Source organism: Ascaphus truei, chromosome 9, assembly GCF_040206685.1.
Source record: "Ascaphus truei isolate aAscTru1 chromosome 9, aAscTru1.hap1, whole genome shotgun sequence".
Taxonomy (NCBI): Eukaryota; Metazoa; Chordata; class Amphibia; order Anura; family Ascaphidae; genus Ascaphus; species Ascaphus truei.
Window position 1 is genome coordinate 6,839,138 of NC_134491.1, and position 22,274 is coordinate 6,861,411.

At 46.5% G+C, this 22,274-nt stretch overlaps 1 protein-coding gene across 10 annotated transcripts in view; it reads left to right on the forward strand.

Annotated features, from left to right (window-relative positions):
• Positions 1-22,274, forward strand: part of RYR3 (ryanodine receptor 3) — a 488,303-nt gene that overhangs the window by 319,647 nt on the left and 146,382 nt on the right. For all 10 annotated transcript variants that reach the window (XM_075613258.1, XM_075613259.1, XM_075613261.1 and 7 more), the window contains 5 exons: positions 14,726-14,801; positions 15,270-15,393; positions 15,571-15,686; positions 19,652-19,719; positions 20,494-20,615. In XM_075613258.1, the coding sequence (XP_075469373.1) occupies positions 14,726-14,801; positions 15,270-15,393; positions 15,571-15,686; positions 19,652-19,719; positions 20,494-20,615 (506 nt within the window). The remainder of the gene's footprint in view (positions 1-14,725; positions 14,802-15,269; positions 15,394-15,570; positions 15,687-19,651; positions 19,720-20,493; positions 20,616-22,274) is intronic.

Genomic DNA, 22,274 nt, shown 5'->3' on the forward strand with positions numbered 1-22,274 from the left:
TTGCAGGGAAAGATGTAGAAGATAAATGGGCAGTCTTTAAAACATTGTTAGAAAAGCACACTTATCAGTGTATACCCTTGGGTAATAAGTATAAAAGAAATAAGTCAAAACCAATGTGGCTAAATAAACAGGTAGGGGAGGAAATGGAAAAGAAGAGGCAGCCGTTTAGATTAAAGTTTGAGGTAAGGAGATTTCACCAGCAACAAAGGAAAGGGTTCTTTACAGTAAGGGCAGTTAACATGTGGAATTCATTACCCACGGAGACTGATGGCAGATACAATAGATTTGTTCAAAAAAAGGTTGGACATCTTTTTAGAAAGGAAAATATACAGGGATAAACCAAATAAGTAAACATGAGAAGGATGTTGAACCAGGGAGTAATCTTGCAGGAAGGAATTTATTTTTCCCCTTATGAGATATCATTGGATGATATGTCGCTGTTTTTTTTTGTTCGGCTTCCTCTGGATCAAAATACTGTAAGTACATATCTAGGAGAAGTATCTGTCGTCTAAATTTAGCACAAGTTGAACTTAATGGACTCGTTTCTTTTTCTTTTTTAATCTTCTATTTTTATTTGATTTTCAAACATAAAATGGGAAGGGAAGGGGGACAGAAAAAGAAAAGGGTGGGGGGAGGGACAGGGAACAACCATTTTGTGACAGAATTCTTACAATGACAACAATCACATAACATATCATACAAAGTTTGAATTTTACAACATTTTATCACATCTCATCAGGGACATATCCTACACTCATCGCTCCCAGGCCCACTAGCCTATTGGGGCCTCGCCCCTATCCAACATCCCAGGGGTCCCAGACTATCAAACTTCCTTATGGTGTGATTCAAAAATGAGGAGAGTCTTTCCATTACTTGTACATCATTAACCCTTCTACTAACCTCTCTTCTGGAGGGCGGCAATGTCTTTTTCCACGCTGCAGCTATCGCGCACCCAGCTGCCGTTAAAAAATGCATACTTAATTTAGCTGAATAATGATCTACATCTTCCATAGGATTTGCCAAGATAATTAAAATTGGGTCTAGAGCAACCTTTATTCCCGTCAGATCTTCTATCAATTTCAAAACTGTCCTCCAGTATGTCTGCATATTTGGGCAAAATCCCATATACTGTATATGCTAAATCCCCTGTCTGTCCGCATCCCTTCCAACATCTATCGGTCGCCTCCGGGAACATTTGCTTTAACTTTTTTGGAGTGTAGTACCAGCGTAACAAAATTTTGTAAATATTCTCTTTTGTAACTGTACATATAGAAGTTTTGCGCGCATTATCCCATATATCTTCCCAATCCTCCATTGTCATTTCCATCTGGAAATCCAAAGCCCCCTGGTCCATATATTTATGGGCCGGGGTATCCATTTGGGGGATTAAACCTTGGTACAGGGATGAGATCAGACCCTTTTGATATTTTTTTGTTTTGCTTAAATCTTCAAAGCGTGTGTATTTAGGGAATTCCTCCTCATAGAAGCCCTGGCGCACAAAATGTCGGACCTGCATATACTTAAACACATGCGTCCGATGTAAGCCATATTTTCTTATAAGTTCCTCAAACGACATCAGTTTATCTTTTTCTAGTAGATCTCCGAACTCTAGAATTCCACTTGGTCTCCAGGTTTAAAAATGCCGACCCTGAAACCCCGTCAGAAACCCTGTATTACCAAACAGGGGCGTAAGTCTAGACGGAGTTGACATAACTTTGTATTTTTTTTTTGCCAACTGCCAGATTTTCAAAGTAAACCCAATTACCGATGGCTCAGGCTGTCTCCCAGGCCCAGTTCTAGAGCTCAACCACAGCAGTGAAGGCAGGCCAACCGGGAATTTAAGTGAGCTTTCCGGATCCACCCAATCATAGGTCCCTCCCGGTGAATGCCAATAAACCATTTGTTTCAAATGAGAAGCTATATAATATTTAAAGATATTTGGAACCGCGGGGCGTGTTCAGGACGCCAAAGAAGATGGCCGCGTGAGAGCAGAGCTCCGCCGACCCTCGCGCATAAACTGACCCAAAAGCTCCTTTCCCCCCGATTCCTGACCCAAAAAACGTAACCTCTAACGAGATAAAAACCCTGCTATGGCTAGCAAACAAAAAGCACCGCCCGCCCAAGGGGTAAAAAGCTTTTTCTCTCCGTCGCAACAGAACACAGACACTACTCCGAAAACCCAAGATGGCGCTGGAACGATGAGCGCACGAGGCTCCAAACAGCAAGCCACAGAAAGAGACCGAGGGGAACGGCCACAAAGCCCGTAGGCAACCCTCACTAGGGAGTACATGCAGGAACTCATGACAAGTATGTTAGACAAACTGCATGTCTCCATCCAAAAAGACCTAAAAGCCGCAGTGACAGAACTGAGGCAGGATATTACGGGCCTAACTGAGCGGACCACAGCCCTAGAATCAAAAATGGAGGAGACCCTGCAAGCACAAACAGCTGCCGATGACGAAATCTTCCGACTAGGGATGGAGATCAACTGCCTAAAAGACAGCCTCGAGGATCAAGAAAACCGTGAGAGGCGGCAGAATCTGCGGATACGTGGAGTACCCGAGGCGATCCAGCCAGACAAGATACAGCCATACCTCATGGATTTCTTCTCCTCGCTGTGCGAGGATCTGGACAGAAAAGACCTCGAAATGGACAGTGCCCATCGCGCTCTTGGACCAAGGTCTGATGACCCGAAGAAGGCCAGAGACATCATAGTCCGTCTGCACCGATACACAACAAAAGAGAAACTAATGGCGGCCTGCAGAAAGAAAGAACCGCTCACGTTCCAGGACGATCATCTGCAGGTCTATAACGACCTGGCAAGGCAGATGATCAACAAACGGATGGAGCTGAAACCACTGACCATACTGCTGAGGGACAATGGGATTAAATACAAATGGGGATTCCCATTTAAATTAATAGTGACCAGAAATGGGAAATCCCATATCATCAGAAACCCTGCGGAGATGCCCAGGCTGGCAAGAGCGGTGGGCCTGTCCCCCCCTCCATCGTGGAACACGGACCCACCCAGCTCCCAGAGCCAAGAAAACGAGGGCCCCCCGGTTAGGGCCTTGGAACGCCTAGCAGGGCAAAAACAACAAAGAAAATAGAAGTTCAACTCACCAGCGTGATATTGTTCCCAGTTCCAGTTCCAGAATGACACTCCGGCTCACCCTAGCAGGGACTGACAAGCTGACTATCCACAGCAGGCACAAGACCCCAAGAGACCACCGCCGAGGAGGCTCCAGGAAGCAAGAAAGGGAAAGGGAAACCACCCATCTGCCACTACAGACGCCGGACACCACCCGATCCCCACACCACAGAGGCCAACATTAAGGAACGACCCGCTGCATCAAGAGGGGAGGATAGGAACATCAAAGCCACGACGTAGCGGATCAGAGGAGGCGCTGCCGAGGGGGACGGGAGGCAGGGGCCGGTGAAGCGAGGAGCGAGGACCCGATGATGATGTTCCATGCTAGGATCACGAGAAACGAAATAGTAAATGCATATGCCGCCCGATATCTGTCTACATAGGAGACCCCATCTCTCCCCCCCCCCCCCGCTGGGCCTCTCCTCTCCCCCCCTTCCCATACCCCCCCTCCCCCCCTCCTTCCCTTTCCCCCCCCTCCTTCCCTTTCCCCCCCCTCCCCCCGCTCTCCCCCCCTCCCTCCCTTTCCCCCCCTCCTTCCCTTTCCCCCCCCCTCCCTCCCCCCGCTCCCCCCCTCCCTCCCCCCGCTCTCCCCCCCTCCTCCTCCCCCCCTGCCCCCCTCCCCCCCTGCCCCCCACCCCCCCGTCCCCCCTTCCCCCCCCCTCCCACCCGGAGTGAGGCCTCCTAAGTTGTACCAGCACAAGAAGTAGCAATACTAAGGGTACAAAAAAAAAAAAAATGTATAATTGGCATGTGTTCACTATGAGGTTGATGTAAACTGTAAAACAATATTCTCCCTGGAATACTCCCCTCTCTCGTCTCTTCCCCCCCACAAACTCCAAGGTTCCCCCTGCTACGCAACGCTGACTAGATGCAATAGCAACCAATAGAAGAGTGAAACAATGTAAGACCTAAAGCATAAGATAGATGAACGCTATTATACAATATGTACCCAGGGACTTCCTGCACCCCCTTCCCCTCATCCCCTCCCACCCCAGATGAGGCACCATCCACAATACCAGGCAGATCAGACGCAACGCAGACTATAGAAGAATAAGCAAACGAAAGACCCACACTACACGTCCGATGTCCACAATACAACAGTATACAACCTGAAATGTACCCAATGCTTCCCCTCCCTCCCCTCCTCCCCCCCCCTCATCCTCCCCTCCTCCCCCCCCTCATCCTCCCGCCCCCCCTCACACCCCCTCCCTCCTCCCCTCACCCCCTCCTCTCCCCCCCACCCTCCCCCCCTCTCCCACCTCCCCCCCTCTCCCCCCCCTCTCCCACCTCCCCCCCCCTCCCCCATCCCTTTCTCCCCCCACCCCCCCCCTCCTACCCCCTCACCCCTGCCCCCACCCAAATAAATTAAGACACATATTGGGATCAGAACAAAGGGACAGAGAGGGGAAGGGCGCAATACGCTAGCAACAGAGAGTCTGGACCCCTCTGTTACGCACTGGTCATTGGCACCGGACCCACCCCAGTAGGGCAAGTTTGCCGAAATGCCGGTCACCCCAAGACCTGGCAACACCACACTAGGACCTAGAAAGGCCCTAATCCTACCTACTCTCTATCTGCTGACCCTGTCCCAGCAGATCTTCATCCCCTCCACCCCACCCCTCCCCCCTCCTTGGCAGGTCACACGCACCCCCCAAAGAACATTTAGGGAGTTCACACTCACCTCCCAAAGAACAAATAAGCCGAGACACGACAAATCTCCAGGAAATAAAAGCAAGATCTCTCCTAGTGGGAAAGGCGAGATCCCGAGACACCGAACCATAAAAAACCACAATGTCATCCACAGCCCCAATTAAGGTCCGCTCATTAAACGTCAAAGGACTACAAAATAATAGGAAGCGGAGGGGAGACATCATATTCTTACAGGAGACCCACTTCACATCACAAGACCCCCCAAATGTATTCAAAAAAATGTTCCCAACATGCTTTTTTGCATCATTTAGTAGTAAAAAGAGGGGTGTGGCTGTCGTAATCAGACAAGGCACCCCATTCAATCATGTTAAAACAACAGTGGACCCAGAGGGTAGATTTTTAGTGGTATATGGCTCCCTAGCGGGCTCGGCAATTGCCCTGATCAATGTGTACGCCCCGAATGAGAATCAAATAGAATTCCTACAAACTGTTCTCGAGGGCGTTGACCCGGGATATCTGTCATCAATGATAGTGGGAGGGGATCTAAACATGGTCTTAAACCCCACCGAAGACAGATCGACCGCAGTGGGTCCCCCCTGTACAACCTACTCCCAAATCAAGGGGATGGTGGGAAGATTAATATTGTACTCGAATATTTGGACAGAAAACCACAGATGCCTTTTTTATGCCAATTTTATTATATCACCGCTTGTAACACTCTGCATCCAAAGCTTGTGTTATCTGAGGACTGGATGCCAATTTATTTGGCAAGGGAAAAAACCCAGAGTCTCCAGAACAGTTCTCTTGGCCTCAAGGGGGAGAGGAGGACTTGGAATCCCAGACATCACAAGATATTACCTAGCCGCCCAATTGCGACAGGTAGTAGTCTGGAACGCTAACCCAAATCAACACTGCTGGCTAGATATAGAAACACAATATGCCAGGACACCCTCACTGCCGGCTTGCCTTTGGTCCCTGAGCAGGGAGGACATGCAGAATAGCAAATTCAAATTAGGCCCGATGAGACACACATGGGAGACCTGGACGAAGTGCAAATTCAGGAGTCCCTGAGTTATCAAAATCTACAAACCAAATATGAAATAGTAGGGCTAAATGTTTTCAAGTACCTACAAATTCGGCAGTTTATTCAAACATTATCCCCAACGTTGGAATTTCCCCCTCTCACTGGTTTCGAACGGCTCTTTAGAGAAACAGCCCACCAGAAAGGTCTTATAATGCAAATTTGTGCAGAACTGGAGAGGGCCATAGAAGCTTCCACACACGACTACATGCTACATTGGGCAGCAGAATTTAATATAGTTATAGACCGAGAGGATTGGGAAAGTATTTGGGAATCTGCCTCAGGAACTTCCATATGTACCACAATCAAAGAAAATATATACAAAATATTATTTCGCTGGTATCTTACCCCAGTTAGAATAAATCAAATCTACCCCCTGGCCTCCAATCTATGTTGGGGAGGCTGCGGTCAAAAGGGGGACATGGCCCATATTTGGTGGACATGTCCGGAAATTCAGAAGTATTGGGAAACTATACAAAATTTAATAAAAGAGGTCACAGACCTCATAATACCCATTGACCCGCTGACCTACCTATTGGCCAGGCCCTTAGAAACACTGGACCGACCAACAGGCAAATTAGTCTCTTTCATTCTCACAGCGGCTAGATGTGCGGTGGCAGCCGCCTGAAAGAAGGTGTCTCCCCCCTCTAAACAAACAGTAATAAAAAGGGTGCAAGAGGTGATGGATATGGAGAGACTGTCCGCCTTTTTGAAAAGGTCCACTGCCTCTTTCAATAATATATGGGACCCATGGCTAACCCAAATGGTGCTCCTGCGTCGAAACACCTCATAACAGTAGAGGAAAGAACCAAGATAGAACAAAGGTCCAAATTAGGGATGCCGAGGAGAAGGGGAGCAATGCCCTCCCACAATGCCCCCCCCCCCCCCCTCTGCTATCTTTGAGGGGTTATACTGTAGGTCACTTCTCCCCCTTTAAACCTAATAGCAGGGACTAATGCGCTCGGCCTGATCCTTCTAAGTTTATTAGCCAATAAACGTCCCGCCTTATCTCCCTTAACATAATACATCTACTTGGTCCACTTAAGTGCTTTCTTTTTTGAGTGAGTCTCCAATTTGTGAGCTAATCTCTGGGTAGTTCAATAATAAGTCGTTCATCCTCCAATGGAATTATTTAGTCCTAGCAAATGGAGGATTGCACAGGATCGCCACGGGGCGTGGTCTGACCACGTGATCGGTCCTATATCTGAATGGACCAATACCTCCAAAATACCCGGGGATAGAAATATATTGTCAACTCTGGAGTACGTATTGTGTGATAGTGAATAAAAGGAGTAATCCTTCTGTCCTTTATGTGAGCTACACCAAGCATCCCAGAGACCATATTCTTAAAGTAGCAGTCGAAATTCCTTAGCTACACTATTTACCATAGCAGAGTGTAATTGCTCTGGCTGGGTGGACTTATGCACATACGGATCTGGTACCATATTAAAATCACCTCCCAATACCAACAATTGCTCTCGGACATCTGCCGTGGATCCAGTGTTTCCCTTAAAAAATCGAATTGTCCCTTGTGTTGGCATGAAAGAAGCCCGTGGACCACCTCCCCCCTTGATCTCTCCTAACCTCCAATAACTGGAATGGGATGTCCCATTTAATCAGTATCGCATCCCCTCTTTTTTGCTAGTAAAAGAAGAATAAAATGCTATGGGGTATGTCCGGCTAAAAGTGTTTGGGGGTTCCTGAGTAACAAAGTGCATCTCTTGCAAAAAAACAAAATCTGCTTTCAGATTTCTAAATTCTTTTAGAGCCGGTCTACGTTTACCATTACTGATAAGACCTTTAACATTCAGGGATACTAACTTCAATGGTGCCTGACTATTAATTTACAATGTCGTGTCTCTCTCATGTGAAAGTTGTGAGTGGAAAACGTTAATGGTTGTAGGGAACAAATGGGGATAAAAATCACAGGGAAGGGACTTTCCCTCTCCGGGAACTTGGGGAAAAACAGCAACAGCAAAAATTAAACTATAAGATAAGAGGACTGTAACCAGCCACTTATCCAAATTTACGGCCAGACCCTACGTGGCCTGGTGGGCATATGGTTCTACTGGGGGCGACCTGACGTCGGGCATACAGAGCTCCCACCGATCCTGCACACCCCGCCTCTTTCTGCTCTCCCTCCCCTGATCGCGCCCTCACCACAGGTTTGATTATAATGTAACAGAGCCTAATAAAGACGTCCATTCCTAACAACCGTGGAACAAATTAATGTAGAAAACTTTTTGTGTTAACATATACTTATAGGGGTAGGCTTCTCGGTTAGAAATATAAATACCTGGTTTCACATTTTAATGTAATTTAACCTTAGAATATTCGAGCAGTAATTTGCTCTCGGCTTCTCGGTGGGGTTTAGTGTCCTTTGTAGTGTGGCAGGATGGCCTCGCGGCAGGGTCAGTAAGACACTAGATATGGTATGAAACGTTAACTCTAGTGGTTTATTAGCCACAAACAAATAAACTCTGGGTGCACTGTCCCTTTAAGAAAACCAAATCATAGAAAATAAACACCTATTCACTTTAGGGAAAGCTAACTACACCATAGCTTTCGCCCTCACTAACTGCATGGCCAGCAAACTGGTTCCCAAGCCAAAACTTGCCCTGGCATATGCAGCAGTGTAACACAGTCTCTGCATACAACAATAAAGTGTTTTTGCTTATCTGTCAGTCCTTTGGAGCAGACGTCAATGCTTCAGCACGGCCTTGCATCCTTTCTTCCTAGGAGAACTCGGCCCCACCTTGAGCCCAGAGAAACTCCTCTGTAACCAGCTACCGCAGCAGGGGAGCACTTCTATCTCCCCACTTCTCTGAGGAAAACAGTCTCTCACTCTGTGACTCCCAGCATTGTATCTCTGTGTTTGTCTTAAACACTCCTTTCGCTCACTGAGGAGCCAGCCCCTGATTAATCAGATTTCAGCTGCTGCTCTTTCTCTGAGGGGATTAACGGTCTGTGGACTGGAAAGCACACTTACTTCACTGTTCCAGCCTACTGAGTCAGTGACTCTGTCACTGTATCTATAAACAAGGAAGAAAACCCAGCCCTTATAAGTCTTAGGGCTGAAGCCCCCTCACCCATCGCCGGGGCACTCAATCCATGTGTGCACCGGTTTCATCCGCCAATCAGCTGTAGCAAGCCGGCACCCACGAAGCAGACAGCAGATTCCAATCCGTATATTAAGCAGTCCCTATAATAGTTTGGAAGAAGTATAGAGGGAGACAGGGATAAAAGTGGAATGAAGAGAGAAAACAAATAAAGCTACACATCCGGGATATCTTTTCCTGGGTTACCATGGGTCACTGAGTCACTGGTCAAGGAGATGGCCGCAGACTCGCCGAGGATCCCTCAATGCCACCGTCGGTCTTGTATCTTTTATCTCCGGGCAACCTCAGCCGATCGATTGTCATCCGTGTTATCTTCTCGAGGTCTTCAGTGCTGGCCCGAGCCCTCCTTGGGAGTCAGACCCAGAGCCGACAGAAAAGATGCTGATTCCTCGGGGTAACAGAGGGAGACCGGTCTGCTTCAATGGTTTACCACCAAGCGGAACGGAAAGGTCAACGGTAACGAATACCCTTTTCCTGAAGCACTGTCACTGGACGCAGCCCTCTCCTCACCACAATTGTAATCCTGGACAGATCTGGATGGAATTGTTTTCAAATTCAATTGAGCCAATTGAGTTTCTGCAGCCTTTAATACTCCTTTCCTTGGATGCATATCTCTGCTTCTTTTGGGGTCTTAGAATTTCGATGCTAGAGCTCTGTCCATCAGAAGATCGCCATCTTGTAACTGGCGGTCAATTGACGTAGTCAAAAAAACAATTATATGCTGCACACCATAAGTCGTATACATAACAGTATTACCGGTGCTGCTGGTTCAAGGGATACCTGTAACAATCATCCAGTCTTGAATAAATGGAAGGATCCAGCGCTCCACGGATTTTCAAAAGTTCAAATTTTATTGCGCCATACACAACGACCGTTTGGACCTTAGTAGGTCTTTCTCAAGTGAAAAAGGCGTGGAGCGCTGGATCCTTCCATTTGGTCAATTGACGTAAACAGTCTCTTAAGGCAGGGGAGTGCAATCTTTTTTTCCCTGCGCCCCCCTGCCAGCTGTTCCCCTCTCTCTGAACCTCCACTCGCTCTGGCGTCGGCGTCATGACGTCACGTTGCCATGGCGACGCGTCCCCAGAAGCTGCCGGAGCCAAGGTAAATGCAGTTTACAGAGGCCTTTGCCACTTCCCCAGCACTTCACTTAAGTGCCTTTGGGAAGCGTGTGGGGCCTCTATAAACCCTGAGCCCCCCTGCTGGTGCACCCCCCAGTTTGCGCACCGCTTTCTTAAGGTATGGGTGTAGGGCTTCTGCGTAGACCGACTCAGGGACATGATGGATTCGTAAATTCTGCCTTCGCTCCCTGTTCTGTAGATCAGCGGTGTGCAATCTTTCCAGCGTGCGCCCCTCTTCCTGCTTCCCTCCCTGCTCGCGCCCCCCCTCCCTTACCTCCTCTCCGGCATCAAATGATGCCGCGGGGTCACGTGATGTCACGTTGCCATGGCGTCGCCGAAGAGACGTTAAGTGACGTTAAAGAGGCGTCACGTGATCCCCCGGCATTAATTTAAATGCCTTGGGGGAAGCGTGCGGGGCCTCTGCAACCCCCGCACCCCCCTGAACAATCCTGCGCCCCCCCCCCCAGTTTGCGCACTGCTGCTCTAGATAGTCTATACCATCCCTCATGGCTCTTATCTCTTCATTGAGATGCAGGACCTCATCGTCAGTATTTACCTGATTTTGTAACGAAATGTCCATTTTATTTTCAAGCTCTGTAGTTCTTTTAGCCAGTAAAGAAACTTCTGCCTTTAATTCCTTTACAGCTCATCCAGAGCTGACTGGACGCCCGCTTGCCTTTCTTTCAGCATATTCTGGAGTAATTACTGTGTCTCCCTCTGCCATACTCTCTGCCAAGAACAGCTCTCCCCACTGACTCTTCTCCTGCTCCAGCCCTCTGCACCGAGTTTCTCAGGGTGGCCTTTCTATCAAACATGTCCCCCTCAGGTCCCGCAGCTTGCCTCTCACCTTCCGTGGTTGTTGTTAAATCTTTATTCCGCCTTCTCTCCGCTGTCTGTGGCTGTAGCGGGAGAGATCAGGAGTCCCTGGCTTCTGCGTTTTTTTGTTGTCATCCCCGCTGGTTCCCCCGGCCGGCGTTGCGTCTCGAGGGGCTGTTCAGAGTGGCGATCAGGGGTTATAGCTAAATCTATCGGCGGAGCGCACGGAGCTTCCCTAGCTCGCGTGCATCTGCAATGATGTCACACGCACGCACTCCGCATGTCTTTTTTCATCCTCATCTACTATGTAACTATGTATGTAAATACACGCACTAACCAACAAAACAATTAATGCATTTAAACCAGTAGCCAAAAAAACAATTAATTAATTTAAAATGCTAACCAATCCTAAAATGTTATTAAAACAAGCCATCCAAATTCTAAACAATTTAATCCAAACAATAAACATAAATCGAAAAAATAACAATCAATAGAAAACAAGCATTTGCCAAAAAATGCATTGGCTGTCACTGTATTTATCTGTACCCTAAAGGCACAGATTAATACATTATCAGTCAATGGGCAAGCAAATACATATAAATAAATACAGTAAAAAAAAACAATGAAGTCTTCACACTCCGACTCCCGGTGTATGTGCAAACTCCCGTACCGCGACGACATCACCCACAATCCAACGCCATCCACCTTGAAGACCAGCATCAAGAAAAAAAAAATCTTCTTTCTTATATCTTCTATCACCGTCTTCTATCTTCATCTGTCATTATTTTTAGGTTTTTGTTTAATCTTCTATCTTCATCTGTCAATTCATAGCCCCATGGTAAATCCACAACAGGATGATGTCTCGTCGGCTTCTTGTGGTAAAATGAGACGTACAGGCCTTATATATGGTAATGTCATCCCTTAAAGTGACATCACATCCTTTTGAACTAATGTGACTTATCACATGGTACAGCAACCAATGGGATTGTCTTCAATCCCTTTGGCTGTAATACCATGTGATATAGCCATGCGGATTTAAGGATGTGACGTCCCTCGCTTGGAGATGACGTCAAATCTTTAAAAAAAAACAAAAGAGGCAGCACATGATACAGGATCCAATCGGATTGGAGCTGTACCATCTGACCATAAAATGTGAAGTCACAGGCCCTATATAAGGCCTGTACATCTCATTTTACCTGAAGAAGCCGACGATACAACATCCTGTTGTGGATTTACCATGAGGCTTTGGATTGGCAGATGTAGAAAGAAGATGGAAGAAAACCTAAAAATAATTGCAGATGAAGATAGAAGACGGTGATAGAAGATAAAACAAAGAAGCTTTTTTTTTTTTACCTGATGCTGGTCTTCAAGGTGGATGGCGTTGGATTGCGGGTGATGACGTCGCGGTACGAGAGTTTGCAGATATGCCGGGATTCGGAGGGTTAAGACTTCTAAAGGTAAGTAAAATATTCATTGTATGAAATTGGGTTTTTGTTTGTATTTATTTGTATGTATTTGCTTGCCCATTGACTGATAATATATTCATCTGTGCAAGGGTACAGATAAATACAGTGACAGCCAATGTATTTTTTGGCAAATGCTTGTTTTCTATTGATTGTTGTTTTTCCTATTTGTGTTTATTGTTTGGATTAAATTGTTATGTATTTGGATGGCTTGTTTTTAGTACATTTTAGGATTGGTTGGCGTTTAAAATGTATTAATTGTTTTGTTGGCTACTGGTTTAAATTAATTGTTTTGTTGGCTAGTGCTTTTGTTTCTTTTAAATGTATTTTGGTTGTTTGCTTGTATTTATTTCTGGTATTTCTTTTGTGTTTTGATTTTGAATAATGTGATTTTTTTGCTGTTTACATTTGTAATGCTGGTGTTTATTTGGTATTTGCTTTATTGATTGCTGGTAATTTTGTTGTGTTTATTGTTTATTTGGTGATTGTTTTGATTAAATTTGATATTGTTGGTCGTTGTTTATTTTTGAGGTTGACCATTGACTGTCATAGTGGTAAATCATGCCCATATTATATGGGTATGAGGTACCACTGTGCCAATTAATTGTTTTCTTTGCATTTGGAATGTGTATATTTCTAATGTAATGTGTTTTATTTTGGGCCTGTTTATTTTTAGCTTCCCCATTTATTGCTATAGTGGCAAAGCATACACATATGATATGGACAAGCTTTAATTTAACATTGTGCCAATGAATTGGTAGTGGGGGGTGGGGGGGTATTTATTTGAATGTATTGCATGTTTTTTTGTTATGCACAGGATTGATACCCCAGGCCAGCGGGACTCCCGGACACCCACGGGGACCACCCGAGGACCCCCGTGGGGCCCCGGACACCTGCGGGAACCACCCGAGGACCCCCAGACACCCGTGGGGACCACCAGAAGGCCCCTGGACACCCACGGGGACCAACCGAGGACCCCCGGACACCTGCGGGAACCACCGCCAGACACCCGCAGGGACCACCTGGAGGCCCCCGGACACCCGCGGGGACTATCCGAAGACCCCCGGACACCCATGGGGCCCCGGACACCCATGCGGACCACCTGTAGACCCCCACCGGCATCTGGCATCAATTCAGTGCAGAATTTTCGTAAATGTTTTTATGTGGGGCATGGGGTGGGTGGATTGTGTATTGGTGGGTAGTACATATTGTAATGTTTATTGGAGTAGAGGGGGTGAGTGAAGGACAAGTATCCCCTTCCCTCAACGCCTCTGCCCCCAATAAACCTGCTATTGTGCCTTAATCCCTTCATTGCCTTAGCGGCTATCCGCTAAGGTAATGAAGCTGCTTGAATGTAATTTGTATTAATAGTGTGCGGGAGCAGGGGGGCTCCTGAGATGAACCGCTTTGATTTATGCCACAGGGACCCCCTGCACCCCGAGTTTCAGGCCCTGGTATGGGGCATTGGGTGCCACCATTTTTAAATCGTCGCCGTTACATGACCGGGGGATTTAAATAATGGAGGAGACACCGGCACCCAATTCCAGGGCCTGTAACTCGGGAAGCAGGGGGTCCCCGAGGCTGAAACCAATGCGGTTCATCTCAGGAGACCCCCTGCTCCCGCACACTATTAATAAAAATGACATTAAAGCAGCTTCATTAACTTAGCGGAGAGTCGCTACGGTAACAAATCTTTTTTATTTTTTATTTTTGTTTTAATATTAGTGTACTGTAGCAGGGGGTCTCCGGAGCAGAACCACTTTGATTTGAGGTCCGGGCCCCCCCTGCTTCCTGAGATAAAGGCCCTGTTATGAGGTACTGGTATCTCCTATGCATTTAGATCCCAATGTCACGTGACGCGAGACATTTAAATGCATAGGAGATACCGGCACCCCGTAACTGGGCCTGTATCTCGGGAAGCAGGGGGTCCCCGGACCTGAAATCAGCGCAGTTCTGCTCCGGAGACCCCCTGCTACAATACACTAGTATTAAAATTAAAATTTTTGTGATCGCTGGCGAGATATGCGCAGGCCAGATTGCTACAGATCGCCGGGTTAGCCTTTCGAGAGGGGCGAGCAGCACGTCGCCAGTTTTGCACATTTTGCTATCGCAGGTATTCGGGGTTTTCTGAAAACCGTGATAGCAATGCTGTGAAAACTGGCAGAGTAACCGGCACAGCGATTATTATATTTTATCAAGGCTACTAACATAGGCCACAGAGAGTGATGGCGAATACCGGGGAAGTGAAGCTTTATGATGATGAAGTTGGCATCAAGAAAACCTTTTGTAATGACGGATATGACTCTCTGCTTCCTGATTTCATGCAGGGAATGGTTGAGGTTATGGCAGAAAACTACCACAACATTTGGGCCAAAAAGAAGAAAATAGAACTGGAGAGCAAAGGTGAGTGTGGGCATTATACGCAACCAATATATAGCATCAGCCATGATCAAAATAACCCACCTGAATTATTGTAGGCCCATATTTACAAAGCAGTGCTATGCCATAAAACATCTTCCAGCACTGGCGAATAGACTGTATGACATAGCAATAAATATGACTATTTGTGCATAACATGCTCAGCAGGGAAACGTTACATATGTTACAGTTCTGCAATGGATGCAGATAGGTATCACTGCATATATAGAGATATTGCTCTGCTTCGGACACATTTACACATTACTGTACAAAGCAGCTATGGTATATGTGGGCATTGCTGCCTATATTACTCTGCATACAGTGCAGGTAGTTGCTTTGCAAATCATTTCAAACCTCCCAGATCTGATTAAAATATCCAATACAAGTGAGAGGACTGGTCTTTCCCACGCATGTCCTGTTCAGCAGATGGGTTGTGGATCTTTCTTTTTGCAGGTGGAGGGAGCCACCCCTTGCTGGTGCCCTATGACACCCTAACGGCAAAGGAGAAGTCCAGAGACCGTGAGAAGGCACAAGAGCTGTTCAAATTCCTGCAAGTGAACAGCTATGCAATATCCAGGTAAGAATGCAGCTATTAGTGCACTTTTACCAGTGCTTAAAGGATCTCTCCTGGGGAATGTGTTTCTAACTTAATAAGAGGTTGTGTTGTTGATACATAGTAAGAATAAGGTTTGGCGTGCATGTTTCATTTACCTGCATATTTCTTATAATAAATACTTTTTATGTGTATTACTAGGGGCTTGAAGGATATGGAGCTGGATGCCTCTTCCATGGAGAAGAGGTTTGCCTTTAAGTTTCTGAAAAAGGTTCTTCACTACGTGGATTCTGCACAGGAATTCATTGCCCACTTAGGTGAGATTTCTTTTAAAATAGTATAATTAAGAAGGCCACTTCTGTATTTCTTAAACCTATTAAAGGGGCAGTCCTGGCTAGGACCTTGTGAACTCGTGGTAGTGGCATGTTTAGTGGTTTCATTATAGGTGACACTATTTAAAATATGTGAAAAGAACTCACTGAAAAGATTTTGGCCCTAGAACTCCAACATAAGCAGTCCTCTTCAAAAAAAGTGTTTAGAACCCTAGATAAGGCAAAAACTGAACTAAAAGTATTGCAGCTTGACGAGGTAGAGAGAGCGCTGAAATGCACTAACCAGAAGTTCTATGATAGGGGCAATAAAGCAGATAAACTCCTGGCTTCGAAACTAAGAGGCGTTAAGACCAAAGCCCAGATCACAAAAATCCGCACCAGAAATGGGCAAATAACGTACAACGAGAAAGAAATAGCGCAGGAATTCGCAGAGTTCTACAAAGATCTGTACAACCTCCATCCCCCCAACCAGGACCGCGACAGTGCCAAAACGGCCGCAGAATACTTAACCCAATGTAACCTCCCATCCCTTTCAGCGGAAGAGCTTGGTTCCCTTAATCAGAAAATAACCTAAGAGGAGCTATCCCAAGCCATATCCTCGCTTAAAATAGCCAAGACACCTGGGCCAGACGGATTCTCCAACGCTTACTATAAAAAATTTGCAGCATCCCTCTCCCCTTACCTACTGGACATGTTCAATTCCTTCCTAGAAGGAGAGCCAATCCCAGGCACAATTTCGGCCGCCAACCTTGCCATCATCCATAAGGAAGGTAGAGACCCGCTACAATGCGGTAGTTATAGACCGATCTCTCTACTCAATACTGACCTCAAGCTTTTCAGTAAGATCCTAGCAAACAGACTGAACCCTATTCTCCCCAGATTGATTCATATAGACCAGGTGGGCTTTGTGTCAGGAAGACAGGCCTCTGACAACACCCGCAAAATTATTAATATTATAGACCACGTTCACCTCAATAAGTCTCAGGCCATGATCCTAAGCCTTGATGCCAAAAAGGCTTTCGACCAAATCAAATGGTCCTTTCTTGACCAAACTATGCTCCGGTTTGGCTTCTCGGGTCCGTTCCTCGAAGGGGTACGAGCCCTCTATAACAACCGTACCGCTCTCTTAAAACTCCCGGGAGGGCACTCCAACCCAATAACAATTAAAAATGGAACCAGGCAAGGTTGCCCCCTATCCCCCCTACTATTTGCCCTATCAATAGAGCCACTATCTGCCAGGATCAGAGCAGAACCCAGCATAAAGGGCATCCCAATCGCAGACAGGGAATACAAAATATCCCTTTTTGCCGATGACGTAATTCTGACCTTGGCCGACCCGCACACCTCCCTTCTCAACCTCCAGAAACTGTTGGACCAATTTAGCCGAGTGTCCGATTATAAAATAAACACGGACAAGTCCGAGGCGCTTAATATTTCTCTCCCAGACCCTACACTACCGACACACTTTATTGAAGTGTGGTCGGTACCGCAAGCCGGGAAATCTCCCGGCTTGCTAGTGGCCGCCCCTCGGCGGTCACTCGTCATCGGGAGCGTGCGCCCCCTGCACGCGTGTCCAGGGGCTCCCCGAGGGAGCCCTGGTGTCCCGCGATCGCGGGACAGCGGCAGGGGGTTCCGGGGGACCCGGCAGCGGTAGGGAGAGCGCCCCGATCGGAGGGCGCTCTTCCGCTGCTTCGGCGCGCGCCCGTCACACTCGGGCGCGCGCCAGGCTACTGCTGCGGCACAGAACGGGCAAATGCTCGAATAAACTGTGCCGCAGCAGTACATGGAAACTCCTACAAACTAATTTCAAATATAAGTGGAATAACTCCCACATTAAATATCTAGGGATAAAAATAGCAAGCTCGTACAGCTCGCTATATCAAGCCAACTACCCCCCCCCTCTTCCGCCAGATCAAGAGAGACTTGGAGAGTTGGCATGCCCACCAGATCTCTTGGTTTGGAAGAATTGTGTCCACCAAAATGAATGTCCTCCCCCGATTACTTTACTATTTTCAAACCCTCCCAGTCCCTGTCCCGCTAGTAGAACTGTGAAACATGCAGGCTGATATTCTCCGTTTTATATGGAAGCAGCGTAGACCAAGGGTGCCGAGATCGGTACTGTTGGCTTCAAGGACGAGGGGGGGTTTGGGGGCCCCGGATGTGGTCAGATATTACCAGGCGGCCCAGCTGAGGCAGGCGGTGGTTTGGAATAACCCCCCGACCTCCAATTGCTGGTTGGAGATAGAAACACACCACGCGGCCCCCACCCCCCTCTCGGCCCTACTATGGTCTCAGGCTCACAAACGAAGGAGGCCCCTGAGATTCGAGCTCGGGGCAATGAAGTGCACGTGGCCTACTTGGACTAAAGCTAAAGGGAAACATGGCCTAGCTTCATCCCCCTAACAACTCACCCCCATTTTTGGGAACCCGGACTTCCCACCCGGGTGCTCCCGTACCCAATTTGGTCAATTCCAGGGCCTAAATATCAGAGTGATTGCGGATCTGCTGGAAAGTGATGAGGTCCTGTCCTTTCAAGAGCTTAAAAATATGTTCTTTTCCACAGATCTCCCCATCTTCAAATACCTTCAGATTAGGCACTTCCTGAGAGCCCAATCCCCTAGCCTTAAATTCCCAGCGCGCACTAGATTCGAGATCCTCTGCCTCAAGGGGGAATATCAGAGAGGTTTAATCTCCGAAGTGTATAGAACATTGGAGGCATCTCAACCCCCCCCCCCCCCCCTCACACTCCTATATGCAAAAATGGAGCGCTGATCTAAATACCTCAATCGACCTGGAAGACTGGGAGGATATATGGGAAGCTGCTACCAGAACATCAATTTGCTTAATCACGAAGGAAAATATTTATAACATTTTATTCCAATGGTACCTAACCCCGAGTAGACTGAGCCAGATCTACCCAGGCACCTCGGACGTGTGCTGTAGAGGATGTGGTCAAAGGGGGACATGCCCCATATTTGGTGGGCATGCCCGGAGATCCAGAGGTTCTGGGCCAGGATCCAGAGTCTCCTGATTGAAACTTTGGATCTGGAGGTCCCCCTGGACACCCTGACGTACGTGCTGGGGAAACCAATTGAAGACCTTCCCGCCCCTATAGCCAGACTTTCCTCGGCGATCCTTACGGCCGCCAGATGCTGCATCGCGGCGGCCTGGAAACAAGTAAAGGCCCCTTCAAGGAGAACAGTAATTAAAAGAATAGACGGGGTCATGAACATGGAGAGACTGATAGCCATGTTGAAGCAGAGAATGCCTCAATTCTATAGAACCTGGGAGCCTTGGCCAGGCTCAGGGGCCCCGACACTGGTGCAAGCCCTGGTACAACTCTGATACCCTCGGGGCCGAGGGCCGGTGCGCCCTACCCGCCACAATCCCTCCCCCCCCTCCATCCCCCACCCTCTTTTTCCCCATGTCGTTCCCAACTATCCACCCGTCCCTCGTCATCCCCTCTCTTTTCACTACTGACAGTAGGAAATAAGGTTTATTGTGTGTCTCAGAGTTCCTCACTGACATGTGCCTGTACTTCACAACGATTTGTTATGTTACGCTGTGAATGTCATATTAATATCCACATGTATGTACTTTAAAAGACGCCAATAAAGGAAAAACATTTTTTTTTTTAAATGTGAAAAGCTGTATGTGTGTGTGTGTGTGTGTGTGTGTATATGTGTGTGTATATATGTGTGTGTGTATATATATGTGTGTGTATATATGTGTGTGTTTATATATATATGTGTGTATATATATATATATATATATATATATATATATATATATATATATACACACACACACACACACGTGAATTAGGGATCCATGCTTTTCCCACTTTGTTGTTGGTTGAAACTAATTATTCTGCCTTCATTAGCCAAATAGATAAAGGAAAATAATAATATTTACCAGATAAGGGTTGTCCCATAATTATATCTTAACAGAGGCTGTCGTCAGCAGTGGTAAAAGCGAGAAGTCTCCACATGAGCAAGAAATCAAGTTTTTTGCCAAAGTAAGTTTGTTAGAATGCATGTTAAAATCTGACCTCCGCTATTGTTCACCTGGTTGTACATTTCCCCCTCCATCCCAATCTCATCCCTTATCTCAAATAATACAAACATTAAATAGCTGAATATTCCATTGATTGCTCTTTCCCAACCTGGTCTATTGCAGTGTGCAGAAAGCGCATGGAATCAGGAATAGTTGTTGTTTGTTTAGGTTGTAATCAGCCATTGCATTGGGTGACATAGATTGCTTTGTGCAGACTGCAGGGATGTAATTCAGGTTCCTCCAGCAGAGCTGACATTGCAGTACATCTCTCAGCACTAGTTACCTGTCCCGTTAATAAAGGCTGTGTCCTGTTATTCCCCAAGTTGCACACAGTTCTACACATGAAAGTGGCTCTGTGCTTCCTTTGATTGCTCATCGGGGAGGCCTTGATAATCCATTGCTTTTGGGTTACCATGGCAACGTATCACCCCAATAAAGGTAGGACAAAGTTACAAAGGCCTTGCGCGATTACCCGACATTTAATTGAAATGCCTTGGGGGAGAGCGCGGGACCTCTGTAACCACTGCGCCCCCCATGGAAAATCTCACGCCCCCCAGTTTGCGCACCCCTGCTGTAGCTAACGAGAGGATTTTCCATCCAAGCCTTTAGACAGGAAAGAGACACTGTCACAACCCTATTACTTACCTATCTTGACCACTCCAATAATCCTGATGATGGTTTCTCACATTTGGTGGCGAGTGTGATCCGAGCAGGCCTCTTGTGTTTCTTGTTCTAGGTTCTCCTTCCACTAGTTGACCAGTACTTTAAGAATCACTGTCTGTACTTCCTCTCCTCCCCAATTAAAACGCTAAGCAGCAGTGGGTACGCATCAAACAAAGAGAAAGAGATGGTGGCAAGGTAAGTGGGAAACCCTTGAATCCCTAAACAGTGTTATAGCATTGCCGTGACCCGTGAAATCTCAAGATGTTTCCAATCTTCCAGCCAAAGGCCAGTTTCACATAATGGGTTCCATGTTTTTATTACCACTTCCTAAATCTCAGTCTCCATCCTCTGCTAATGCCCATTCAAGAAAAACAGAACATCTAATATTTTGGTAATGCTGTGCAAGCCTGACTAGAGATGCCATATAAGTGAGACATCATACAATATTTAATGCTTTGAATTTGGTGTGTCTGTGCTTGAATTTCACACAAGATAAGTCAGTCACCCCGTCTTTAACAACCCAGACTTCCCACCAGGAAGAAGCCCAGGATCTTTTGAACAATTAAAAAAAAGAAATATTAGAAGGGTGGGGGACCTTATCCATAGAGGGAGTCTCACAGAACTCCGAACCAAATTCGATGCACCACATCTGCCTCTCTTCCAGTACCTACAACTTAGACATTATCTTCTATCAATCACTAGGAAGCTAGAGTTCTCAGAGCTTTCTAACGTCGAAGCATTGTGCAAGAAAGAAAGTTACCAAAAGGGCTTAATCACTAAGATACACGCAGGGTTAGAGTCTGCAGGGAACAACCCAGATCAGTGAGCTATGGACCTAGGGCTGGATATCGATAGAGAGGATTGGGAGGACATCTGGGACAATGCGGCCAGAACCTCCATGCGTACGACTATGTAGGAAAATATATATATAAAATTCTTTATCAACGGCACCTTCCACCAGAGAAATGAAAGCAGATTTTCCCTGAGGCCTCAGATCTCTGTTGGAGAGCTTGCGGGCAGGCAAGAGATATGGTATTTGGTGGTTCTGCACAGCAGTCCAAAAATACTGGAAAGCAATCCATGAGATTATCACTGAGACGACAGGTCTTGAAATCCCGTTGGATCCCCTGACTTATTTACTGGCCACGCCGGTAGAGGAGGTGAGCCCCACGACTAGACTAATATTTCACATCTTAACTGCTGCCAGATATAGCTGCAGCTTGGAAGATTCCACCACCCCCTTCTAGGTCACGGTAATACAAAGAGTTAATGAGGTTACGCTGATGGAGCGGTTGATGACTGCCTTCCCGAAACACTCAACAGATAATTTTTTTGAAGATCTGAGACCCATAGCTGAATACTCAGCAATAAGATAATAAGATAATGCTCAAAGACAGTGGTTGGCGCGCCCCCCCCCCCACCCCCCACACCCCTATTATTTACTATGTATTAAAAATATTGTTTGAAGTTTAAGCCTAGGTTTATATCATCTCTATACTGGCATGCAAGAACTGTATTTATTTCTACTGAAAACTTTAATAAAAAAGCTATTTGTACAAAAAAAAGAAAAAGATAAGTCAGTCACGTGCTCTTTTTGCGGTTTGGAGCAATAATTTAATTCTAGAAGTATATTTATGATAACAGTGTAGTCTGATAATTAATAGTAATAGTACTTTGTTTTATATTAGATCATAAATGGATATGCCGGAATCCTGGCTTTGTGGGGGATCTTGTGGGAATGATTGGGGTTTGCTGTTTTAGGGACTGGAGATATGTAGACACGGCTTAAAGATTTTTTACAAACCGTGTGAAATGATGGTTTGGTGAAACGGTAGGTAATGCACTTCAGACAAT